Source organism: Myotis daubentonii, chromosome 11, assembly GCF_963259705.1.
Source record: "Myotis daubentonii chromosome 11, mMyoDau2.1, whole genome shotgun sequence".
In the NCBI taxonomy this organism is placed as follows: Eukaryota; Metazoa; Chordata; class Mammalia; order Chiroptera; family Vespertilionidae; genus Myotis; species Myotis daubentonii.
This window is the reverse complement of record NC_081850.1, coordinates 75,764,649-75,791,523: the sequence shown is the minus strand read 5'-3', so window position 1 is coordinate 75,791,523 and position 26,875 is coordinate 75,764,649. Positions and strand designations below refer to the sequence as shown.

The following is a 26,875-nucleotide window of genomic DNA, read 5'->3' as shown; positions in this document are numbered from 1 at the left end:
GTCAACCCACACCTGGCAGGAAGAAGCCAGGGGAGTGACTTCCCCAACCTCTCCGCCTAAATGCCAAGCTCCTTCCAGCACATCTGGTAGATCCTGGCCAGAGAGGCTGGACTCCAGAACGAAGCACAGGGTGGGGAGGGGACCTAAAGGAGCAGAGAACACCCAGCACACCTAATACCTGATGGGGCTGGCGGGGTTTAAGGAGAGCATCTTCGTAAGTGCCTGGCATCGCAAACGGTCACTCACTACCTATTCGATCCGACTGCCTACTTGGCATTTATTCTCGAAAGGCCACAATATAACTTTTATTCTCAGGTGGCAAAAGCCAGAATGAAAACAAAGACATGTTTCACCCAGAGTGAAAAAACGTTTACAAAATTGACAGATAACATTTATTAAAACATGTCATACAAAAGGGCATGGTCTCTTCTATAAGAAGAAAATATTAAACAGTAACATTCAGTTAAGTAAAACCATGCTGTACACTGCAGACAGCAATATATGTAGACAAAACTATTCAACTTTTGCAACACAGGCATAACAGTTCACAAAATATCAATAAGATATGCACCTAGTGATAATCTGTTTATCATCAAATGGTTTCATGGCCTAAGAGTCACCTGACTTGCATAAATAAAGTAATTTTCTGGAACCTCATAAAGGGAAAGAAGGCAGCAGCAACTGACATTGTGACACAGGCTTCAAGCAAAACTAAAAAAAAAAAAAAAAAAAAAAATGTCACATTTGCAAAATGTGTTCCAGCATCGTCCCATAGAATACTATCAGTAGAGATCTAAAATAAGAAACATGTACCTTTAAATATATAAGTAGCAAAGAAAAAACTCAATCAAACAAACCCTGATTTCACTGAATAAAGTTAGTCACCCATGAAAGCAACCTAAACACAAAATTAACTGTGGCATTGAAGGGGCGGGGGCTGAGGGAGGGTCCTATGTTGTCTGGTGTCCAGCACTCCTAAGCGATCAGAGGCCTTTTCAAAGCAAACACCTGGGTTGGGAGTGACGGAGTCCTCGCCACCCTTGGTGACCAGGGACAGCAGCAAACCCCCCTCCCCAGGGAAGTGCAGTTCTGCCCGCGGGCTCTAACTTCCCTGGGGGCAGGCAGCTGGGCCTCTTCCCAGGAAGGAGCCGCTGAGGCTCAGCAGCTTTCCCAAACAGCTGGAAGCCAGCGCAGGGCCAGTTTAGTTCGGAAAAGCCCCCGAGAAAGGAGGAAACCCTCTGGGAAGACTCCCTGAAAGCTGTGGCCAGGAGAGGAGGCCGGAGGAAGGTGAGACCTGCATCAGAATCAACAGGCTGGGCCCAGGACGAAAGGCTGCCGCAGTCCTTCCGTAGACAGTGACGCCTACTTACCAAGTGGATTACTGTAATGTGTACATCTAAAATTAAAGGCATAGTATCAGTACTCACATTAAATACCACTGGTGGCGCCTTGAAGCCCTTTCCCACTGGGAGTAGATCAAACCACAGTTAAGACTCTATAAAATAGAGGACAAATACCTTGGTTGTAGGCCACTGATATGATCCCTGAAAGACTGTTTGGAAAATGTTACCCACAGCCACCCAAACTTTGGAAGGATAAGGATTTTCTAAAGCTGTACAGAGGCTAAGGAGACAGACTATCCAACCAGGGTAGGCAGGAAAAACAGGTAGTAATACAGCATGAACTCCTACCCCCCAAAAGCCGAGTTTATAGAATTGTCCCAACTAAGGCAATCCCCTTCCCCACCTCTCTGAACATGCCAACATTTCAGATGCCCAACTGTCTCCCAGGGTCTGGCTGGCCTGATGAACAACCCTAATTTTTATGGAAACTTCAACGATCATAAAAAACTTAAAACAATAGAGGTGAGGAACTTGGACTTTAAATTCTACATTTAGTAGCTGATGTGCATATAAGGATTTCAACAAAAAATACAGCTTCACAACTCATGACATAAGTCCCAGCACAACTGACTGCTTCCAAATGACACCAGAGGGCTGCCCTCCTGCTCCGGCCCAGTGCTGGCGCTTCATTACTCACGACGTGGGTGCTGGCTGGCCTCGGCATGGCTGAAGGAACGTGGTTTCCCCCCAGTATTTAACTTTACCTCTGGGACTCTCCTCCCCAGTGTCCCAATGCTCGTGTGAATATAATCTTTAATGGGAAACGGGATGTCACACCTTCCAAACAGGCAGACAGTGGTTTGCTGATACCATGGAAGAGCGTCATCAGCTGTCAGCAGACCAAAAAGGCTTCTCTGCCTTAGTGCTGACAGATGAAGGGGGGGAGCAGTTTCTCCTCACACATAATGGCTAGGATCAGGCCTAACCCCACTGGCCTCTAACGAGAGAAAGGACTGGAGCCACTGAGCTTGGTTGTCCAGGCGCTCTGTCAGGTCCACAGAGAAAGGACTGGTAATGGTGATGTTTCAACATGAAGAGAATATTAATGTGGCAAACAACCAAGAGGTAATAGCTAGTTTCTAGGTTAAAAAATCAATATATATATATATATTTATATATATATGTATTATAATAAAGTTTTAAATACAAAGTGCTTTTTATATATCGAGAATGATACAGTGTTAATGAGTAGATCCCTGTTTTGTAATCTTGATTACAAGAGTTAACTGGTGAGAACTTTCTTTCCTCTTTCTAGACAACGTTCAACAAGTAAACACCTGGTGGTAGAAGCTTAAGGATCAGAGGCCATTGCCAGCGATGTCTGTCACATCAGAGCAAAACCAAACTTTTAAAACAAAATTTCATCCCAAATCCAAGAAAAGTTATTTTTATTTTCAGGAAAAAAAGGTTTGCACTTGGAAGGAATAGACCAGTAAGTTTATGGAAAAGTTGACATAGAGTAGCACCCTGTCCTACCCTGGTGGTAATTTCAGGTCTGTTACAGAGCTTAAAAGCATCCTGAACATAGGCCTGCTTTTCACCCTGAAACATCTGACTGATTGGAGAAAAGGTCTCAGAATAGCTGCTCATCTTGTTGCTTTTGATAGGTATAGCTAGCTATGTGGACTTGTAAATTTATGCGGCTTTGTCTACAATTTGGGAGCATGAATCTGTAGACTACTTTCTAAAATTAGGATCCTTCTTTCCCCCCTTTTAAAACACATCCCAGCACTCCCGAAAGACCTGGCAGCCTTAGCTCAGTATGACCCTCTCAGGGAATAAATCTCCCCTATCGATGTAGTTCCAAGACTCCTCTCTTCTTGTGTAGTTTCTCTCCCTGCACTGTGACCTGCCACTCACAATTCTGCTATTCGGCAACTCTCACTCTGACAGCTGGGGGCAGTGTCATTGCAGCACTCCATTTACTCATGAAGCTCACAGGTCATTCTCAGCTGTGACTTGTGGCTCCTTCCCACTAACTGGTCACGGACTGACCTCTTTGGGAAGAACCATCTAAGATAGGGCAGAAGGCTACAGCAGCCAGTGGTGCCATGGTCAGTCACAGCAGGCTAGACGTCTGCTAGTCGTAGAGCAGATCCCACTGTGTGGATGCTACAGTTAAAACATAACGGATTTGGGACAGCAAGCCAATTAGAAATATCTATCTCTGGCACACTAGAGAATTATAATTAGATACAATTGTTCAAACTAAATGCTAGTACTAAATACAAAATTCTGCCTTATCAAGAGTCTGAAACACACTGTGACAGTGGCTTCTTACAGAAATCGAAGCTTGTACCATAAGCTGTTTTACACTTCAACTGTCACCCTCTTACTATCTCCTTAGTTTTAGTTAAAATACCCTTTTAGAAAGAAAACCAGATGAAAGCTCTGTAATCAATTTCGCATCCTAAGAATCACATTGTTTGTAGCTTTTACATAAGTAGCATTTCATTCAGGAAAGCAGCTACCAAAACAAATCCACATTACCTAAGTATCTATAGCCAAGAGCAAAATAAGCTTCCATGACCTTGTAACAAGTGATCAAAAACGGCTACCACCTGAAAGGGAACTGGTGGGCTAGCATCCAGTTCCAAGTGCAGGTATCTCCATCACTAAGTCCACCTGCCCCAATCACAACAAGCCTAAAGGTGTACCCGGCCAGCTGGAAGGGGGGCTCATTTACCCCCATTACCTACTCCAGACCTGGACTAGAACATACAAATCTGAGGAACTGGATTTTTTTAATTGGCCTACTTAGAACTGGTCTTTCAGAAATATCTTCCATTTTTTTAAGCTTCTCTCATAATAGCAAGTAGCACACATCATCTGTGCCCAGATTTGCATAATTACCATCTTTTATTTTGGTGCCTGCCACTCAAGGGCCAGATACTATTTTTAGTTAGCCTCAGTCGTATTCTGCTCAGCCTTTGCAGCTTCGTAAGACTTGGTACAAGAAGTCACGTGCCTGTGGAAACTGTCCCTCCACATAAATCTCTTTGCACAGATATTACACTCATACGGCTTTATGCCTGTGTGAATTTTCATGTGGCCCACGAGGTGATGCTTCATTTTGAATTTCTTACCACAGACACCACAGCCATAAGGCCGAAGGCCGAGATGCATGCTCATGTGGCGGTCTCTCTGGCTCTTGTGAGTGAAACTCTTCCCACACTGACAAGGATACAGCTTGTCAGTGGCCGAGAACCCCAAGTGGGAAGCTTCTTCTTTAATCCCTGCTACCATTTCAATATTCTCACTGTAGCCTGCTGGTAGGGCAGCGTCCTGTCTGTGCCCAATTAGATTGCCCTCTGACCTCTCTCCAGAGAACTCTTCCATGGAAGAGCCATAGAAATCCACCTGCTCATCGTAATTGCTTTCATCAGCCTGTTCGTCAAATTCTGCTTCCACTTTTTTCTCCACGATGTGAAAGTCTTCCTCTACTCCCGAAGGCTGGACCGAGTGCTCCGCCTGCATGTTGTTGATGGACTCCGTGACCTGGTGCTCATCGTAGGGCGCGTGCACGTCCATGCCCTCGCACGCCTGCTCAAAGCGCTCGGGCTTCACGTGGATCCAGCGCTTGTGAGCCATTATGCTGGGCTTGCTGTACAGAGGCCGGGTGTAGTGGAACTCGGCGCTGTCGCTGGCCGCCTCCTCCCCGTCCTGGCTTGCCATTTCCGTGCTCAGCCGGTCGTGCTCTGTGGACGAGTTGCTGGGAAGGTATTCGTGCTCAGTGAGCTGAGATGACAGCTCGTCTTTGGTGCTCTCCTCTTCATTCTCTCCATCCCTCAGTTCCTGGGATTTGGGGAAGTCAGTATGGCTCCCAGAGCCCAGCTCGAAGCTCTCTACCAGGCCATTGTAACTACTGCTGCTTGGAGACTGGTGATCGCTGCTGTGATTTAGCTTTTGACAAAGGACGGTAGGGTTTCCCTCTAAAACCTCAGTGCACTTGTCCACCACATGCCACATCTGGAGGAAGCTTGCTGCTGTTAAGTAACTAACAATTTCTGGAGCGGGCATTACTAGACGCCCCGTGTAACTGGACAGGAGAATGTTCTCAAACACTCTTGGGTTCATCACATCAGGCAAAACAATCCTCCTGCTGTTTTTCAGAAGCACCTGGTCACAAAAGTAGGGCGAACTGGCAGCAAGAACAGCTTTGTGTGCCCGGAAAATGTGGCCCTGCACCACAATGGAGACATCACATAACTGTCCTTGCTGGCGCTGCTGGTTCAGTTTCTGCAGAATGGTGCTGGAAAAATCAGGAAATTCTACTCGAAAAGAGTTTGTTCCAGGCTCCATTTCATCACAAATCTTGTTCAGTGCTACAAAAGAAAGAAAAATGAGTGCTAGTGCCATCCCAGAGAGAAACTTATCGATCACTAAGAAAACTGAGCCGGACCCACAGTGCCACCAGAGTCTCGCCTGTGGGCACTGGTGGGTGGAGCATTCATTCCCTGTAGGGAGCAGCTATAGGGTTAAGCCTCCGACTGACCTGTTGGCAAAGCCACAAACAAGTCCGGCTTAGGGGGCACAGCCCACTTAACATAATTAGGCTTGACCTTATGACGCTCCAGAGATCTTATCTGGGTAGCTAATGGGCTGAGGGAGATGCACCAAGTGCTGCCAAAACAAGTGAAACTCACAAGAACATTGTAACTATGGTGACCACTACCTTGTTTACCTCTGGCTATAAAATAAAGGCTCAACTTGCTATCTAGATCTCTCTGTGGCCTCAGCCAGGCACAGAAAGATCCACCTAGAGACCCAGCTTATTCTCTCTGTCTTTTCTACATCCTTCGCCGCACCCCCTCAGGCTCACCGAACCCTTGGCTGTGCTGGCCTGGCACAATTCCGCAGAGCAAGGCTAGCAGGTATGAGTGTGCCAAGAGTAGGAACCACCCACCACTCATCATGGTATTAACTCTTCATTTTGCCTGTGTCTGAAAACCCAACAGATTTATCAGTGGTATTTATCATATCACTCTAATCTATATCTAAGTATTGCTAAATACCAGGTATGAGATAAAAGTGTAAGATAAAAGAACCAGACAACCAAAGCAAAGATTGCAAGTCAACAATGAGAGATAGGGAGAGATGCCAAGAGAAGAAATGAATGTTTCTTGAGTATATAATGTCCCTGGTATGTAATTACTATATATGAATACACCCATTTTTCAATTAATCTTTATAATGACTCTGCAAATATAGGGATTGATATTCAAGTTCAGTGATTTCAAACAACTATGCCAAGCTCAAAATAGAAGTTTTTATTAAGATGGGACTTGAATCTAGGTTTCTATGACTCCAAAGCCTATGCTATTTTCCCTATCACATCATTCTCTTGCTTCTTAGAAGATGCCAAAATACCAAGTAGTCATTAATAATTTTAAAGGTAAGACAGTGTTTTAAGAATGAAGTATTAGTTGATGATTTATACCTCTTAACATGTTTCATCATAACTTAAAACAAAAATAGACCAAGAAACAAACTATTTAGATACTTGCAGTTTCAAAAAGGAAAGAAAACTATGTAAAAGTATAGATGTATGTAAACAGATTCTCTGCTTGACCTCATCACTGTAGAATTTTGTTTTTAACTAACTGGAAAAAAACATGGGGAGAGGGACTAATACACACGAGTGGGATTAGTTCCCTTATAAAAGAGACACCCGGAATTCCCTGTAAGGACAGGACAGGGAATTCTACCGTTGAACCAGGGAGTGACACTGAATTTTCTGCCCCCTTGACCTTGGACTTCCCAGCCTCCAGAACTCTGAGGAATAAATTTCTATTTATTTTGTTACAGTAGCCCAAGTGGACTAAGGCACCACATCAGCACAAAAAGAGCTAACTCATTTTGTTCAAATGGATATTAGTTTCCTACTATATGGATTTATCATAACTTAAGCAGTTCTCTTCTTACAGAATTTTAATCGTCCAGTTTGAAATGATGAGCAATGCTATAATGGACATCTGTGCATAACTATCTTGGCATATCTTTGAAATATCCATAGATTAATCTCTACCAGTGGAATTGCAGGGTCAAAGAAAGGGCTGTGCATTTGACATTCTGATATGTATTACCAAACTACTTTCCAGAAAGGTTGCACCACGCCACACTCCTACCCACAGTATTGCCAGTACCTACTCCCCCACACTCTACCAACACTGGATGTTATCAAATAAGATCTTAAAAATTTGGCAAATCACGAAAGTGACTAATCTATGATTCACTGTTTTGATCAACATTTCTTTAATTATTATATAAGATACTCTTTACTCATGTTTACTGGTCATTTGTTTCTCCTATAAATTATCAGTCATATCCTTTGCTCAAATAAATTGGGCAATTCATCTTACTGATTTGTAGGGGTTTTTTTTGTAAATTCATGAAATGAACTTTGAAATGTATGTAAATTACTCAATCTTTACTTTTACGGCTCCAGGGCTGTGTGTTAGACATGGAAAAGCATTCCTAACTCCAAGGTTATTTTTAAAAAGTAAACAAAAATTATTTAGGCTTTTTCTTGGTACATTTTTTAAAAAGCATGTTAAACCTTTAATATTAAAGTTTATTTTGGCATAAAGAGAAATACTGGGATCCAGCCCTTTCCCCTCCAAAATGGCTAGCCTACTTTTCCAACACTATCATTGAATATCCACCTTTTCTTCAAGATTTAAGTATGTGTTATAGAATTTTAAATGACTGACAATAGACTTTTATTTTTTTTAAGTATATTTTATTGATTTTTACAGAGGGGAAGGGAGAGGGATAGAGTTAGAAACATTGATGAGAGAGAAAAAAACATCGATCAGCTGCCTCCTGCGCATCCCTTATTGGGGATCAAGCCCGCAACCAAGGTACATGCCCTTGACTGGAACCGAACCTGGAACCCCTCTTCAGTCTGAGGGCGATGCTCTATTCACTGAGCCAAACCAGTTAGGGCTGACAATAGACTTTTAAAAACAGTTCTACAAACATAAATGCCATAGCACTGTTATAGAAAACTAGAGGCCCAGTGCACGGATTCATGCACACTGAAAGGAAATTAATTACGTGGCGGCCAGTGGAGTGGGACTGGGCGAGATGGGCTGAACACACCCTGGAGCCAACCTCCCGTGGTCCCTCCTCGGCCAGCCATACCTGGGGTGGCACCGGGGCTCAAAGGGCATCTGCAGAGTGAGCGGGGTCCCTTGGCCTGGCCTGCAGGGATCGGGCTGAAACCAGCAGTCCGACATCCCCTGCTGGACAGCTCCTGCATTGAGCGTCTGCCCCCTGGTGATCACTGTGCATCATACCTACCGGCATGTCATACCTACCATCTCACCCAGTCGCTTAGCCTTTTATATATATAGATGGTGGAGTAGAAAGCTCTAGAGGTCAGTTCCTCTATAAAAACAATCAGTAAGCTGTTAAAATTATCAGAATCAACTATTTTGGAACCCTGGAATCCAATCAGATACTTACAGTAACTTACAGCCTTTCCCTTGAAGAAGGGAGAGGCAGCTGAACCTTGCTAAGAAAGCAGTGTGCCCAAACCAGCTACAATCCCTTCCTCAGCCTTGCCATAGCCTGGGGGACATTGGCCCACATTCCTACAGTGCTGGCTGATGCCAGGGGTGGACAACAGGGCCATGTCCTCCAAAAATTGGGGGGTTTTTGCCCCTGGCCAGTCTGGTAGACCCACACAGCTTTGTTTGGATTCCTCAGGTTGCAGTGGCTTCCCCAGCAGCATCTATCATAAGTTCTTAAAAAAAACAATATATGTTCCCCTGCATTCCTCTGGGTCAAAGCATTTAAGGAAATCTTTGTCAAGTCATAGGCTGACCACATAGATAAAGCAACAGAAACTTCAGTGACTATATGCAACAAGGAATACTATAGACTTTGAAAAATAATGTGGAAAAACACTGTTCAAACAGGTCACTGCAGCCCTCAACGAGTAATAAAGGAAACTGCCTCGGAGGGGAAGAATCTATTTCAAGAGCCACCACATTAGAATACTCAAAATGTTCCAGTTCTTAACCAAAACTAAAAACTACACGAAGAAAAAGGAAAATATGGAGTATGCACAGGGAAAAAAGAATCAGAAATTCCAGACATTGCAAGCACTCGTTAAAGATGTTAAATCAATCATCTTGTGTATCAAATTGCTAAAAACAAAACGAAAACCCTATATGACAAAGAACTAAAGGAAATCAGGGAACAATGTCAATGAAGAGTCAGAAATTATAGAAAGGAACCAAATAGAAATTCTGGAGCTAAAAAGAATAATAGCTGTGTTACAGGCTATTTATATCCCTTCCCCACTCCCATGCTGAAGCCCTGTAACCTCTGTGCCCCAGATGGAGCTGTATCTGGACGTAAGGTCTTTAAGAGCCAATTACGTTAAAATGGGCCGTCAGGGTGGGCGTTAATAGAATCTGACTGGCCTGTTGGTAAGAAATGAAATTTGGACACAGTGGCAAAGTGGCCATCTGCAAGCTAAGAAGTGCTCAGGAGAAACCAAATCTTCTAACACCACAATCTCAGACTTCTGGCCTCTAGAATTGTGTTGTGTGTGTGTGTGTGTGTGTGTGTGTGTGTGTGTGAATTCTGTTATTTAAGTCACCTAGTCTGTGATGTTTTGTTATGGCAGACCTAAGAAACAAATATGAGCTGAAATTAAAAATTCGTAAAAGGAATTTAATGGCTGATTTAAGCAGGCAGAAGGAAAAAAATCAGCAAATTCAAAGATAAAGCAAATGATATTATCCAGCCTGAGTAGTAGAAAGAATGAAGAAAAATGAACACAATCTGAGGCACCTGTGGGACACTATTAAATGTACCAACACTAACATGCACAAAATGGGACTCTCAGAAGAAGAAAGGGTAGAAAAGATATTTAAAGAAACAACAGTCAAAAACTTCCCAAATTTGATAAAAGACACACCTACACATCTAGAAGCTCAACAAACTCCAAGCAGGATAAAATTAAAGATATCACATGAGATACATCGTAAGTCAAATAGTAGAAAGCCAAAGAAAAAGGATAATCTTCAAAGCACAAGAAAGAAGCAACTCATCATGTAAAAGGGATTTTCAGTAAGATTAACAACTAATTTCTCATCAGAAACCATGGAGGCAGTGGACCACATTTAAAGTGATAGAAGAAGGCAGTGGTATGACATTTAAAGAGCTAGAAGAAAAATCTGTCAACCATGAATTCTATATATGGCAAAACTATTCTTTCAATAATGAAGAAGAGGCAAGCCCTGGACGGGTAGCTCAGTTGATTAAAGCATCATCCCAATATGCTAAGGTTGCAGATTCAATCCCCAGTCAGGGTACGTACAAGAATCAACCAATGAATGCATACGTAAGTGGAATAACAAATTGATGTTTCTCTCTGTGTGTGTCTCCCTTCCTCTCTCTCTAAAATCAATCAATCAATAAAAATTATTTTAAAAGAATGAAGGGGAAATTAAGACATTTCCAGATAAACAAAATCTAAGGGTATTGTTACCAGTAAGCCTCCCCTACAAGAAATGATAAAGGGAGGTCCTTTAGGATGAGATAAAAGAACATTAGATAGTAATTCAAAGCTATATACAGAAATAAAGACTACTGAAAAAGGTAACAACATAGGTAAGTATAGAAACTGATATTATTATGCTTGGTTTATAACTCCTCCTTTTTCCTATATGATTTAAAAGACAAATGAATAAAACAATAATTATGAATCTATGTTAATAGGCACACAAAATAAGAAGACGTAATCTATGACAATAACCACATTAAGGGGAGGGATGAAGATGCATAGGAGCAGGGTGTTTACATACTATTGAAACTAAGTTAGAATTAGTCAAACTAGGTTGTTATACATTTAAGATACCAACTGTAAACTTCACTGTAACTAGCAGGAAAATAACAAAAAATATATATGAAAAGAAGGGAATCAAAATGGAATACAAAAAAGTAAGTTAAAAAAACAAACATTTAAAAAAGACAGTGATAGAGGAACTGAGGAACAAAAAGCATACATGATATTAAAAGGACAAATAGCTAAATGATAGAAGTAAATCCTTCCTCCAATTAAAAGACAGAGATCAGCAGAATGGATTAAAAAACATAACTTATTTATATGTTGTCTATAAGAGACTTACTTCCAACATAAAGGCACAAAGAGGTTGAAAGTAAAACGATGAAAAAGATATTGCATGCAAAGAGTAACCAAAGAGAGCGGGGTTGGCTATATTGGGGTCTGCAAAATAGGTTTACAATTCTGAGTACATAAAACAGAGTTTATTGTTGTATTATTTATTAATTATTGTATTACTTTCCATACAAACTATAGACCTACTTTTGCCCATCCCTATATTACCATCAGACAAAACAGATTTTTAAGTCACAAAGGTTACAAGAACAAATAATACTATATATTGATAAAAGATTCAATCTATCAAGAAGATATAACAATTATAAACACACATATATGTATACACACCTAACAAGAGAAACATAATGAAGCAAAATATGATGAAGCAAAAATGGACAGAACTGAAGAGAGAAGCAGACAGATCTATAACAGATGGACTTTAACGCCTCATTTCCAATAATTGATAGAAAAAAACAGACAGACCCATAAGTAAATAGAGGTACTGAACAATATTATAAATCAATTATAGCTACAAGACATATACAGAACACACACAAAAAAGGGAATGCAGTTCTGATACATGCTACAACCTGGATGAACATAATGCTAAAAATGAAACATTAGCCCTAACCGGTTTGGCTCAGTGGATAGAGCGTCAGCCTGCGGGCTCAAGGGTCCCAGATTCTATTCCGGTCAAGGGCATGTACCTTGGTTGCGAGCACATCCCCAATAGGGAGTGTGCAGGAGGCAGCTGATCGATGTTTCTCTCTCATCGATGTTTCTAACTCTCTATCCCTCTCCCTTCCTCTCTGTGTTAAAAAAAAAAAAAAAAAAAAATTCAATAAAATATATATAAAAAATAAAAATAAATTATTTAAAAATAAATAAATAAAAATAAAAATGAGCCGAAACCGGTTTGGCTCAGTGGATAGAGCGTCGGCCTGCGGACTGAAAGGTCCCAGGTTCGATTCCGGTCAAGGGCATGTACCTGGGTTGTGGGCACATCCCCAGTAGGAGATGTGCAGGAGGCAGCTGATCGATGTTTCTCTCTCATCGATGTTTCTAACTCTCTATCTCTCTCCCTTCCTCTCTGTAAAAAATCAATAAAATATATATATATATATATATATATATATAAATAAATAAAAAATAAAAATGAAACCTCATACTAAACATTAACTTAAATAAGCCAGATACAAAAGTACAAATGTTGTATATGTCCACGTATGTGAAATATTTAGAACAGGCAAACTCATAGAGACAGAAAGTAAGTAGATCAGAGGTACCATGGACTCAGGAGAGTTATTGCTTAATGGGTAGAGTTTCTGTTTGGGGTAAGAAAAAATTGGTGCTGGTTGCACAACAAGTACAATAAATGCCACTGAATTGTACACTTGAAAATGGTTAAAATGGCAAACTAACGATATATATATATTTTACCACACATTAAAACAACTGGGGAAAAATCATATAACTTTATTTTTAACTGTGCCAATTGCAATTTAATAAGTATCTGATCTCTGCCATAATTTTGGGTGAGTGTGGCTTTCTACATATTTCCTGATCTTAGTAACATGCAAAGCCTGCACTTTAAAGGTTTTTCTGTTATATAAGCGATACATTCAAAGTTACAGGCAGTTGTGATCTATAAAAATAGTATAGCTCCTGTTTCAATTGTTTAAAAGACTCATGCTCTACCGACTGAGCTAGCCGGGCACCCATTGTTTAAAAGACTTTAACAGAAGTAATGAATTAGCTCGCTAAAAACAATATAAAATACTGTATGTAAGGGCCTATGAGGGATCTTTAAGATGATCAAGGCATCTCACCGTCCAGAGTTTATAATCTGGTAGGGGAGATTAAACAAACAAACAAACAAACTTGAATACAACCCTGTTATTCAACCCAAAGCCTGACAGAAAAGCACCAGGAATTCAGGGGAGGGAGCCTGGTATACCCTACAGTTATATATCTTGTCACTATAAATTTTGGTGTCACCAGGGTAAGAGGAAGACTTGAGGGCAGTGTATAATTCTTCCCATTTTCCACATCCTAACCAAAATAATCTAAGAAGTTTGGAAAAGTTGGCTTGAGTCCTAGAAACTAGAGACCAGAGTTATCTATATGCCACAAACTTTAATTAAGGGTATAGTAGAGATGTGGTCAGACTGAAAGGAGCTGTTGCCCCAGCAACTCCACCTGCTATACCAGGCAATCCTCATATAGTGCAGCAACTGAGTCAGAGGAACACTAGTAACTGTTCATTTGGAAGGTCTGTAACTAAAAAGTGAGGGTGGACCGTGGGATAGATCCTGCAGATTGGCAATATTCAAAAGTGGCTGCACTGGGATACCAAAGGTTGCCTTTGGTAGAGATTTCTTTTTTAAAAAACCTGATATGAGGACGGGGCTCAGCAGTAGCCCAGGAAGGAAGCAAAGACATCGTTCATCATTTGCCAGCTGAGCAAGAGACTACAAGGTCCCTGGTATCACTTTCACCAACAAGGAAGAAAATGCAGAGCTCAAGCTCTCCTGAGAGTACCAAATAGCCTCTGGCCCCAGCCATTCCCTTAAGCTAAGCTCTGGTGTCGGTATGGTTCAGGCTATTCACCAGCAAAAGAGCTAAGAGTTTGTTCTAACAGTACCCAGATATACCGTGAAAGAACAAAACCAATCCACCCAAAAGGGAGAACATTTTAGACCTGAACAGAATGTTTCCCTCTAAAAAGTTAATAAACAATAAAAGCAACATGGTTTTATTCCGTTAAGTAAATGGGGTCTGTAAATAGATTCTACAGTAACAAAAAAAAGAAAATAGCAAGAGATAAAGAGTACAGTTTAGATAGCATTTTTAAATAACTGTCTTATGAAAACAATTTATGACAACATGGTCTGTATGAATGAAGTATAAGGAAGAAGAGATAAAACAGCAGAATGATATATAAAAAAGAGCTCACTGAATTAAAGGGAAGATGTAAGAAAACTAATAGAGCAGAAATGTAAACAGGCAATAAGCAGCAGAATTTCGACTATAGAAAATGGAATCAATGATGTATGTGGAAGGCACGTTGGGGAACTTCTATCAGAATGCAGGAGGAGGATGATAATATGAAAACAGCAAGAGAGAAGATAATAGAACAGAAGGACAGAGACTAGAGATAAAATGCACCACAACATATGGTTAATTACTGTCTTTGAGAGAAAGAACAAAATGAATGGAGTATAAAGAATAATCAGGTAAAATATTTAATAGACGAAAACATCCCTGAGTAGAAAACCTTCAGTATTCAGAAGAGGCTTTCGGTGGGGACAAATTGACCCCAGATAAAAGGCAATGCTGGTCTTGCTAGGCAAAGCTTAAAAATAAGCCTCAAAAGGATCAAACTATTTCCAAGGAACTTAATTGTGTTCCAGAACAATGCTTGAGAATATTTACATTACAGAAAAACATCCAGAACCCAACAAGGTAAAATTCATGTCTGGCACCCATTAAAAAATCACCATGCATGCAAAAAAGCAGAAAAATGTAGTCATAATAAGGAGAGGAGAAAAAAAAAAGATCAATAGCAACAGACCTAGAATGACAGAATTATACAATTAGTAGAAAATTTTATATTCCATATGTTCAAGAAAATAGAGGACAATTGAGCATATTCGGTAGAGAAGGAAAAAAAGAACCAAGTTGAACTTTTATTTTTTTTAATTATTGACTTTTATTGATTTCAGAGAGGAAGAGAGAGGGAGAAAGAGATCGAAACATCAGTGATGAGAGAGAATCTCTCCTGCACGCCCCCCACTGGGGATGAAACCTGCAACCTGGGCATGTGCCCTTGACCGGAATCGAACCTGGGACCTTTCAGTCCGCAGACTGACGCTCTACCCACTGAGCCAAACTGGCTAGGGCCAAGTTGAACTTTTATAGATTAAAATCAACATTGACTTCTGAAAGGAAAAATCATGTTGAAAATTCAAAGAGATGCTGGTGCTATTCACTGCGTACATTTACCTTGCTAATAAAAACTACACATGTATGTGAGTAGTAGCAAGAAAACTAATCAAGATCGGTATTTTTTATTATATTGACTAGAGGCCTGGTGCACGAAAATCATGCACTAGAGGCGGGGCGGGGGAGTCCCTTAGCCCAGCCTGTGCCTCTCACAGTTTGGGAGCCCTTGGAGGATGTCCGACTGATGGCTTAGGCCCGCTCCCCATAGGGAAGTGGGCCTAAGCCGTCAGTAGGACATCCTTAGCACTGCCGTGGAGGTGGAAGAGGCTCCCGCCACCGCTGCTGTGCTCACCAGCCATGAGCCTGGCTTCTGGCTGAGCAGCACTCCCCCTGTGGGAGCACACTGACTACCAGGGGGCAACTCCTGCGTTGAATGTCTGCCCTAGTGGTCACTGAGCATCATAGTGACCGGTTGTTACACTGTTGGGCTGAAACTGGCTCTCCAACATCTCCCAAGGGGTCCCGGATTGCGAGAGGGCACAGGCCAGGCCGAGGGACCCCACCGGTGCATGATCGGGGCTGGGGAGGGACCGTGAGAGGGCGCCAGGGCGTGTCTGACCCGTCTCACTCACTCCCAATCGGCCGGACCCCCAGCAGCAAGCTAACCTACTGGTCATAACGTCTGCCCCCTGGTGGTCAGTGCACATCATAGCGAGCAGGTGAGCGGCCTTAGCATATCATTAGCATATTATGCTTTGATTGGTTGAACAGCTGACCGGACGGCTGGACACTTAGCATATTAGGCTTTTATTATATAGGATGTCCATTCTATGCATTCTTAGATTCTTCCTTTGTTATCTTAAAATAAACTTTTAATTTTGAAATAATTTCAGCTTTATAGAAAAGCTGTAAAGAATGCTGAGTGTTCCCATACACCCCTCACCCAATTTTCTTTAATGTTAACACATTGTATGCGGGAAACGTATTTATACGTTTTACTTATACGTTTTACGTTGACTGGTAGTAGAGCGCAGGACGCGTATTAACACGTTTTTTATAGACTAGCGGTAGAATGCAGGTAATGTATAAATACGTAAACTAAAGTTATCGTAATTTTACTGAACGTTGCCATTTGCGCAAAAAATTAGCAAAAATGGCCCGCGCCACCTGTTAGTGTGCGATAAAAACTACCCGCAAACAATGTGTTAACATCTTACATTACCATGGCACATTTGTCAAATAAAAAATCAACCTGGTAAATGCCTATGTGATTTTGCAGAATTAAAATCTCCAGACCGTGGTCAATCAGCACCACTATATTTTCTCCTAACTGGAACATTCTAGCCAAAGGACTCAGTAAAACCTCTTTTAGGATTTCTAAAAAACATGCTACTTACTTTATGAAGTTTGACTCATAGCACCCTTTAAGCCACCACTGAATGTTTTAAAATTTCACGGCAAACATTCCATTGTGGTAAACAATTTGAGATTAAAACAAAAAAAAAGGTATTAAGCACTCTTATGTTTAGTGCATTATCTACAATAGCCAAGAAATGGAAGCAACCTAGGTGTCCACTAATAGATGAATGAATAAAAATAAGGTATATGCACACAATGGACTATTACTCAGAAAAAAATAAAAGAGTGAAATCTTGCCATTGTGACAACATGGATGCACCTGGAGGATATTATGCTAAGTGAAGTCTGAAAAAGAAAAATACTACATGACTTCACTTATATGTGGACGCTAAAACAAACCAAAACAAATTAACAAATAAAACAAAAACAGATCATAGAAACAGGGAACAAACTGATAGCTGGCAGAGGGAAGAAGGGTGTGGGGCAAGTGAAAGAGGTAAGAGGAATAAGACATACAAACTTCCAGTTAAAATAAATCAGCCACGAAGACATAATGTACAGTACAGGGAATACAGTGACAGATGGTTATTAGACTTGGTGATCACATCATCTATATATATAAAGGGCTAAGCGACCGTCCGACCAGTAGCTATGATGCAAAATGACCACCAGGGGGCAAACACGCAATGCAGGAGCTGCTGAGCTGCAGTGGCTTGGCAGTTGCAGTTCTCGAACCAGAGAGGAGGTAGCCCGATTCCGGGGTGTGTCAACTGAGAGCGGCCCTCTTGCAATCCAGGACTCCTTGGGGGATATCAGACTGCTGGTTTCTGCCTAATCTTTGCAGGCCAGGCCAAGAGACCCCACCTGCTGGAGGGACCCCGCTCACTCTGCAGACGCCCTTTGAGCCACAGCGCCACCCCAGGTGTGGAGGGACTGCAGGAGGTTGCCTCCAGCCTTCTCACCCAGTCCTGCCCCATTGGTCACCTTCTAATTAATTTCCTTTCAATGTGTACGAATCTGTGCACTGGGTCACTAGTAAGGTCTATAAATGTCAAATCACTAGGTTGCACACCTGAAACTAATATAATATTGTATACCAACTATACTTCAATAATTTTATTTTTTAAAGAAGGTATTCCCTGGCCCATGTGGCTCAGTTGGTTGGAGCATTGTCCTGTGCACCAAAGGGTCATGGGCTCATACCAGGTTGCAGTTTGAGGGATGTTTTCTCTCTCTCTCTCTCTCTCCCTCTTACTTCCTCTCTCCCCCTACAAAAATATAAATAAACAATACAAATATAAATAAAAAAGAAGGGCCTACCCAGTTTGGCTGAGTGGATAGAGTGTCGGCATGCGGACTGAAGGGTCCTGGGTTCAATACCGGTCAAGGGCACATACCCTGGTTGCGGGCTTGATTCCCAGTAGGGGGCATGTAGGAGGCAGCTGATCAATGATTTTCTCTCATCATTGATGTTTCTATCTCTCTTTCCCTCTCCCTTCCCCTCTTTAAAATCACTAAGAATATATTTTTAAAAAATAATAAATAAAAATAAAAAAGAAGGTATTGTTCTAGCTATATTAACTCCCCACTTACCAGTCATCCTGCCAATATATTACAATAAAGCCAAGGAAATATTTTTAACTTAGCCTCTCATATTCATTAGCATTCAGGAGAAGAAGCTCAAATCAAGAAAGCAGAATGCAGAAAGGCACTTGTTTCGTGAAAATTAACTACATACCAACAAAATAAAAGGAAAGTATTTTTCCCTCAATATGTTACAAACAAGACGGAAAACTTTCCAAACTTATTTTAGACTAGGGGCCCGGTGCACGAAGATTCATGCTCTGGGGGTGGGTCCCTCAGCCCAACCTGCACCCTCTCCAATCAGGAAGCCCTCAGGGGACCCCTCTCCAATCCCAGAGTTTCTGTCTTTGCAATCATATGAGCGAATTGTCTGAGACCCCCAACCCAGTTTGGTTTGTTGGTCACAGAATAATAGAGGCTTTTTTTTTTCTTTGCATCATTGGTGGAGATTTCCTGGAAGTTTTAGGATATCTTCCCTTTAATTTTTCCTACACACTCTGATTTTACTTATGTTTCTCACCTTTGCTTTCCCTCCATCCCCCACTGCAACAATAATTTGCTCCAGGCTCACTTTGCTCTAGTGTCTAGGACAGCGATTCTCACCCTTGGGTCGTGACCCCTTTGGCGGTCGAACGACCCTTTCACAGGGGTCGCCTAAGACCATCCTGCATATCAGATATTTACATTATGATTCATAACAGTAGCAACATGACAGTTATGAAGTAGCAACGAAAATAATTTTATGGTTGGGTCACAACATGAGGAACTGTATTTAAAGGGCCAGAAGGTTGAGAACCACTGGTCTAGGAGATCCATCTGCCACCAGAACTACTATTCCCAGAATTCCTGGTGCTCCCTGTACTCTTGGTATTCCCTTCCTGCTCTGTCTCTGTCCCACAGCCTCCCACTCTGCCAAGTCCTCCAAGCCACCAGCTTTCTGCTCTCTGTCTGGTGGCTTGGGGAACTTGGCTCCACTCTCTGCCGGCTCTCCCACTCTGCTCTCTGCCCAGCGCCTGTGTATGCAAATTAACCTGCCATCTTTGTCGGGTTAAATTGCATACTCACTCCTGATTGGCTGGTGAGTGTAGCGGAGGGATGGTCAATTTACATGTCTTTCTTTTATTATATAGGATAAAGATAAGGTAAAAAAATAGCTCATGAAAATGATATAGAGCATATTCCACTAATTTTAAGAGGCAAAATTTTTTTCACACTTTTAAACTTCTTAAATCAGGATGTTGGCACAAAGTGCAACACAGTGTAAAAGCATGAACACAATTCTGAACTGAAAAGTATTCAAAAGAGAAGGAATGTTAAGAAGTTTAATGATCAATTTAACCTATTTCACTTATTCTTTCTTGTTATATATGCATTCGAATATCACTGAAAATACCTAAATAAGCCTAAAAATGTTTCCAATAAGAAATTTTAAAAGCCTAAATGATAAGAAAGTATATGTCATAGCTTAATTAGCAGTGTTTTCTCTCAATTTGGTGGTACATAAAATAATCGATGTTATCTAGAATTCAACATGGTAGTAATTCAGCTGCCACACGTTATAGAAAGTTTGATAAACTATCTTACAGGCAAGTTGACAGTTTAAATATGAGCATAAAATAAAGGCATCCCTTAAAGAAATAACACATAATTTTGCATTATTATAATTAAAAAAAAAACTATTTTTCCAACCCTATGAGTTTTCTTCACGTGAAAAGCAAAATCTTCCTCGAATTTTCTACTTATGCAGCAGACTCCTGCATTGAATCCACGGAATATGGAGGAAGGAGGAGAGCTAGGGTGGGACCTGCTATAAGTAGAAAACTTGAGGAAGATTCTAACAGAATTCTTTTAACCAAACTCCTAAGGACCTTGGCTGCGAAGAGAGCAGGTTATCAATAAATCTGGTTCAACTAAATGCTATTCCTAAAAGCTACAGAGTGAATTTCTTAAATCACATTTTCAAAGAGCTTGTTAGTTCCAGGTGTCTCCAATGAGCAATTTTTCCGCATTGTGGTAAAACACGCTTACCATAAAATTTACCATTTTAAAGTGCACACGTTGTGGCATTTCGTACAATGGCAATGTTGTGCAACCATCACCTCCATCCATTTCCAGAATGTATGGTCCCAAACTAAAACTCTGTATCCAATTAGGCACGAACTCTCCCCCATTCCCTCCTCTCCCAGCCCCTGGTAAACTATATCCTACTTTCTTTCTCTAGGAATTTTTTTTTTTTAAATATATTTTATTGATTTTTTTACAGAGAGGAAGGGAGAGAGATAGAGAGTTAGAAACATCGATGAGAGAGAAACATCGATCAGCTGCCTCCTGCACATCTCCCACTGGGGATGTGCCCGCAACCCAGGTACATGCCCTTGACCGGAATCGAACCTGGGGTCCTTCACTCCACAGGCCGACGCTCTATCCACTGAGCCAAACCGGTTTCGGCGAGGAATTTGCCTATTTTAGGTATCTCCTGTAAGTGGGCCAATACAATAGTCATTCTCTTGTGTCTGGCTTATTTCTCCCGTGAGTGCTCCTGTAAAGCAGAGAATGAACCCCAAATGCTTAGGTTTCTCATCACTGACTAGTCCCTGTAGGTACTGACCACCTGGGAACACAGCACACAGCTCTCCCAGGAACCCTGCTGCTGTTCCTGGAGCCCCAAGGGCAGAGAGTCTCCGCCGGCCCTTCCTTAGCTGCAGACAGGTCCGGTGAAGCAGCTGCTGAGAGCCCTGGAGGCCATCCTGGGGTGAGGGATGGAGCAAAGGGAAGGAGGGGGCCGCGCAGCGGGCCTGAAGAACCGTGGGTGAGAAAAGGCGAGGGTTCATCAGTCACCGGAGCTCTGAGATGGCCGCCGTCTGCCCGCTAGGGGCTCCTGCACCCTGACACCGAGATGGGCAGACACCTGTCAGAGTCGAGCCAGACTGCAGGCTAGTCACTGAGAATGTCACCAGGACAGGAAGCTTCGAGGGGTCATGAGTCACCTTCCATGGCTCAGCGGTCGGGGCAGGCCGGCCCGCCCTGCCCAGACAAACCCGGTCAGGGGAGGCACAAACAGGAGAGGAAGCCAGAACCGGCGGGCTAGGAGGAACACCGGGGGCCGAAGGGCTGCACCTACAGGCAGGCCGTGAATGGGAATAAGGGCCTAGAGGGAAACACGAGAGACACAGAAGCGAGGCGGAGGCAGAGATAAAAACAAGGTTCAACCACTCCGGGGTGGGCTCGAGAGACACAGAGTGGAGAGAAAGACAAAGCTGACAGCGGCCAAGTTCAGAGGCAGAATGGGCAGGTGACAGCAGGTGACACCGACGGCCCAGAGGTGACACGGCGGTAAACAAGCAGGTATCCGCGACGTCCGGGCGCAGCCTTTCCCTCCCGGCCTGGGTTTGAACCCGAGGTCGCCGAAGGCCGGGACACAGGGCGGCTGGACCTCTAAGCGCTCGGGTCCGCCGAGGTCCGTCCGCCGCCTCCGCCGCAGGGTGACCTTGGGCGCGACGCTCCCTCGGGGGCCCTGGCGTCGCAGTGCGGGGATGGCGGGAGACCGCAGACGCAGGACCCGGCGCACGGGGACTCCCACCACCCGCGCGCGGCTGAAGCATCCGGGTCGGCGGCCGGGCCTGGCGGGGCGGGCGGCGCGCACCGGCCCGCAGGTGAGCCCTAAGCCTCGCCGGCTTCCCTGCCTGCCCCTCCCCGCCCGTGGTCCCGACCCCGCCGTACCTGCCAAGGGCTCGGCGCTCACATAGCCGGCCCGGGACACTTTCCGCCGCCGGAACCAGGCCGGTTCAAGCTGTCGCCGCCGCGAGCGCCTCAGCCTGCACCTCCCGCCCCCGGAAACGCTTCCCGGTGCCGCCCCCTGAAACTGACAGTGCTTCCGAGGGTGCGCCGGCGAGAGAGCGGTGTGCGCATGCGTGGCTCCTGCTCCAGGAAAGACCTCGGGCCAGTGCCCCTAGGTATCCCGCGCCTGCGCAGTCCAGCCTGGTGCAGGTCGATCAGATTTAGGGACTTTATAAACGTTGACCCATCTCAGCCTGCCCAGCAGAGATCGTGTCAAACCGTTTCTGCCTCCGCAGCACCTTTGGCACGCAATGGATGCTGAGTAAATGTTCTCTGAAAGGACCAATACGCTTGGTGTGGCAGGTGTCATGCTGGGCCCCCTAGGAAAAAAAAAACTCATTTTGTTTAGGTACTAGAGGAGATCCTTTGATCTCAGAGCAGGTGGACCTTCACCCCAGCTGGAGCGAATGACTCATACATAGTTAGTCCAGAGTGTTCATGGTAATCTCGTTATCATTAGCCCAGTAGTTGGGTAGTTGGATGAGGCATAGTCATGTGGCCAACTTCTGGCCCATCATACTAATTGTAGAAGTCGTTGAGTGAGAAAAAGATTTTTTTTTTCTCAAATCCACTAGGACTTCTAGTTGAGTACACCCCTGAAGTGCTTTGTCGCTTTTATTTTCTTCCTGCCTCTAAGCCAGTGGTTCTCAACCTTCTGGCCCTTTAAACACAGTTCCTCATGTTGTGACCCAACCATAAAATTATTTTTGTTGCTACTTCATAACTGTAATGCTGCTACTGTTATGAATCGTAATGTAAATATCTGATATGCAGGATGGTCTTAGGCGACCCCTGTGAAAGGGTCGCTCGACCACCAAAGGGGTCACGACCCACAGGTTGAGAACCGCTGCTCTAAGCAGGCCTGAAGGTTGGAAGTTCAGTCACTATCATGTGCTTATGACATGACAAGCAAATGCTAAGGCCAGCAAAGCAGAAAGTGTGAGAGCACCTAGGTCTCATATGACATTAAGCTACAGTCCCAGGTTTGAGCTGCTTAGCCCTGGATGTTTTGTTCTTTGATCCTCATAAACTTCTTGGACTACATTTCTAGCAATAATATATCTGCAAATATAACAACAACAAACTATAAAATTACTAGGAGAAATATTGAAAACACCCTTTTAAATGCATGGACAAACTTGTGAGAAAGTCAGAAAAATCATCTGAGGCCAGGAAGAAAGCAGAAACACAGGCCTAGGAGGTTACACAAAGTTGATATTCAGAAGTTATGCACAGGTACCATCTGGCCAACTTGTCCCGATTGGCTGGTCCGTGGCTGAGAAGTATTTTGAAAATCATTTCTGGAGGTAGGTAAACTATGATGCTGCTGCCACCTGTAGGGGTATCTGCTTGGGTCCAGGCAGGATGAGAGCCAAGAAGGAATATATCTTCAAGGGAAGGATAAGCTATACAAAAACCAACAACACCGTTCAACCATGGTGGCTCAGTGCATGAGCATTGACCTATGAACCAGAAAGTCACGATTCGATTCCGGTCAGGGCACGTGCCCAGGTTGTGGGCTTGATCCCCAGCAGGGGCGTGCAGAAAGCAGCCGACCGCTGATTCTCTCTCATCATTGATGTTTTTATCTCTCTCTCCCTCTCTCTTCCTCTCTGAAATCAATAAAAATATATTGAAACAAAACAAAACAAAAAAACCAACAACACCAAAATTTTCCTCGAGAGGTAAGCAGCAAGGAAAGTTGTCTTTCTCTCTGCCTTGGCTCTGGATGAAAGAGTAAAACATTTCCCTAGTAGATACATAGCCAAATTCTGGCCACACCGTTTGCATGGGCCAAGACCCACAAGCTGAAGATTTCAATCTAAAACGGACTTGGGTAGATAGTATCTATGGGACTTGGCAAAAGCAAACACAAGTCCTCTCTGGAAGAACTCACTGTCAGCATAGGTTTCATGTAATTCCCACAGATAGGCTTCCAAAGGAAATTAAAAACCACAAAACCCACGGGGAAATGAGCAGAGAAGACACGCAGCAGAGTCAGATCGATTGTAAATGTATAGCTCATTGGAAGGATTAAATACCAAATTAGATACAACTGAAGAGAAATCAGTAAATTAAAAGGTAGATTTGAAAAAAAATGACACAAAAGGCACCCCAGAGAAACAAGAAAATGGATAAGACAGTCCATCATATGCTTATCAGTTATGTTAGAAAGAGATAATAAAGTTGTGAGCAAGGCAATCCTATATAATAAAGAGCTAAAATGCTAATTAGACTGAACAGCAGAATGGCCGTCTGGGCGACCTTCCAGACGAAGCTGGGGCTGTGAGGGCCAAGTCCCTTGCACGAATTTCATGCATCGGGCCTCTAGTTGTCAAATAACGATGGCTGAGAATTTCCCAAAATCTATGAAAGAACCTCAGGAGACACAGTGAATTCCAAGTAGGATAAGGAAAAAGAAAGCCCAGGTCCAGTGCAGAACACCAAGGCACAAGAGCTGATTTTAAAGGCAGACAGTGAAATGACAGTGACACCAACCCCTGACTGTTCAACGACAAGAATGGGAGCAACAGTAACAACAACAGAATGAAATAACAGCCTTAATGCGATGAGAGAAAATAACTCTACCTAGAATTGTATACTTAGCAAACAAGGTTTCAAGAATGAAAACACAATACTTGTCCGATGAACAAAACTAAAGAGTTACCACCAACAGAATTTAACTGAAGGATCTTCTAGAAGATATATTTCAGAAAGAAATAAAATGATTCCAAGAGGAAAATCCAAGGAACAATAAGGATTGGTGGGCAAATAAAATAGCAAATGTGGGTAAATATAAACAAACATCAAGGGCGAAAACCAAGAACGGTTTATAAATGGTGGGATTCTAAAAGGTAAAACCCAAATAATGGAATGATAGTATATAAAGTATAAGAGGATGGTTGAAGTTAAAACATTATAATGTATGCATCGGTTATATATTGCATAACAAGTGGCCACAAAACCTCAGAGGCATGCAATTATACTTGTTTATTGCTCACGTATGTGGCATCTGCTTGGGTGGGTTAGGAAGCTCTGCTGAGGTTGGCTGGGTTTGCCAACAAGTCAGGGATCAGCTGATCTATAATGGCCTTGGCTGTGGGCCTTGACTTTGCTCGATGGGTCTCTTACTCACCAGCCAGGTAGTCTGGACAAGTTCTCACGGCAATGGCAGGGACACAACAGAGCCAATGGAAACGCACAAGCACATTCCCAAGAGTCTTCTTACATGTCATGCCAAAGCAGGTCACGTAGCTGAGTCTAGAGTTGTAGTAGGAGGGAGCTGTGAAGGATTATGGCAAAGAGTTTGCATTCAGGGAAAGTGAAGAATTGGAGCCATTAGTTCAATCAATCTAGCGTCTTTGTACTGCCCATAAAAATATTGATTAGCGCTAGACTTCTAATGAAAAATGAATGTTAAGATATTTGAAGTTTACCAGTGAAAGAATAATTATTGTCCAAACCCGAAGAAGAAAAAAATAATATTTTTAAAAAGAAGGAAAGGGGGAAAAAAGGAAGGAAATAAAAGCAGAAACAAAAGAACATAAAAACTGAAAGAAAAAAAAGATACAGCTCAGCCAGTGTAGCTTAGTGGTTGAGTGTCATCCTATGAACCAGGAAGTCATGGTTGGACTCCCAGTCAGGGCACTTGCTCGGTCCCCAGTGCGGGGCGTGCAAGAGGCAACCAGTCAATGATTCTCTTTCATCATTGATGTTTTTATTTCTCTGTCCCTCTCCCTTCTCTAAAATCAATTTTAAAAAAACTAAAAGAAATACAAAGCACAGGAAGAAGTGGAAAAATAAATTCAAATGTATCAGTAATCACAATCCTATATAATAAAAGCCTAATATGTTAAGTGTCCAGTCGTCCATTCAACCAATCAAAGCGTAATATGCTAATGATATGCTAAGGCCACTCAACTGCTCACTATGATGTACAGTGACCACCAGGGGGCAGATGCTCTGACTGGTAGGTTAGCTTGCTGCTGGGGTCTGGCTGATCAGGACTGAGCAAGAAGGGCTGGACATGCCCTGGAGCCCTCCTGCAGTCCCTCCCTGGCTGGCCAACCTCCCACATTCCTCCCCAGCCCCATTGTGCACCAGTGGGGTCCCTCAGCCTGGCCTGCACCCTCTCACAATCCGGGACCCCTTGGGGGATGTCAGAAAGCTGGTTTTGGCCTGATTCCACAGGCCGGGCCCAGTGACCGCACTGGTGCATGAATTCATGTACCGGGCCTCTAGAAATATATATATTTTAAAAACCCAAAACTTTCTAGTTAAAAGACAAATTGTAACATCAGATTTTTTAAAAATCAAACTATACACTGCTTAAAATACAAAGACAGAAAAATTGAACTGAAAGAATGGTAAAAGAGATTCTGCTGGGTCTGTTAGCTACATTAACATCGGAGAAATAGACTTGAAGGCAAAAGGCATTGCTAGAAACAATGTGGTGAATTGTGCCATTGTTCTCAATAATTTGCTGCCAGTCCCTGGAGGAGGCCTCCACTTCCCAGCCGGTGGACTCATGCTTCCTCACTGAAATGTGAATGGCAGTTACGTGTGCAGTTCTGAGCGGAGAGTTAGCGTCAAGAACCATTGCTCT

At 42.9% G+C, this 26,875-nt stretch overlaps 1 protein-coding gene across 5 annotated transcripts; it reads right to left on the bottom strand.

The window, feature by feature from the left end:
• Window positions 1–369: 369 nt before the first annotated feature.
• Window positions 370–22,303, bottom strand: ZBTB43 (zinc finger and BTB domain containing 43). 5 transcript variants are annotated; one of them, XM_059658057.1, is made up of 4 exons: window positions 22,153–22,246; window positions 21,041–21,227; window positions 4,490–5,728; window positions 370–1,396 (listed from the first exon to the last, which is right to left on the bottom strand). In XM_059658057.1, the coding sequence occupies exons 3-4, from the start codon at window positions 5,703–5,705 to the stop codon at window positions 996–998; spliced, it is 1,617 nt and encodes a 538-aa protein (XP_059514040.1). In that variant the 5' UTR covers window positions 5,706–5,728; window positions 21,041–21,227; window positions 22,153–22,246; the 3' UTR covers window positions 370–995. The 5 variants fall into 5 exon arrangements, with proteins under 5 accessions (XP_059514040.1, XP_059514042.1, XP_059514039.1 ...); XM_059658059.1 differs by lacking the exon at window positions 21,041–21,227 and having other exon boundaries at window positions 370–711; window positions 4,257–5,728; window positions 22,153–22,303; XM_059658056.1 differs by lacking the exon at window positions 21,041–21,227 and having other exon boundaries at window positions 22,153–22,303.
• Window positions 22,304–26,875: the final 4,572 nt, after the last annotated feature.

Bases quoted from the DNA above. Each gene is read 5' to 3' on its own strand.
- ZBTB43 (XM_059658056.1), bottom strand. From the start codon at position 5,705: ATGGAGCCTGGAACAAACTCTTTTCGAGTAGAATTTCCTGATTTTTCC. The intron at 1,397-4,489 runs GTAAGAAATTCA...CTTTAATTTTAG, and splicing joins TTATGGCTGTGGTGTCTGTG to ATGTACACATTACAGTAATC.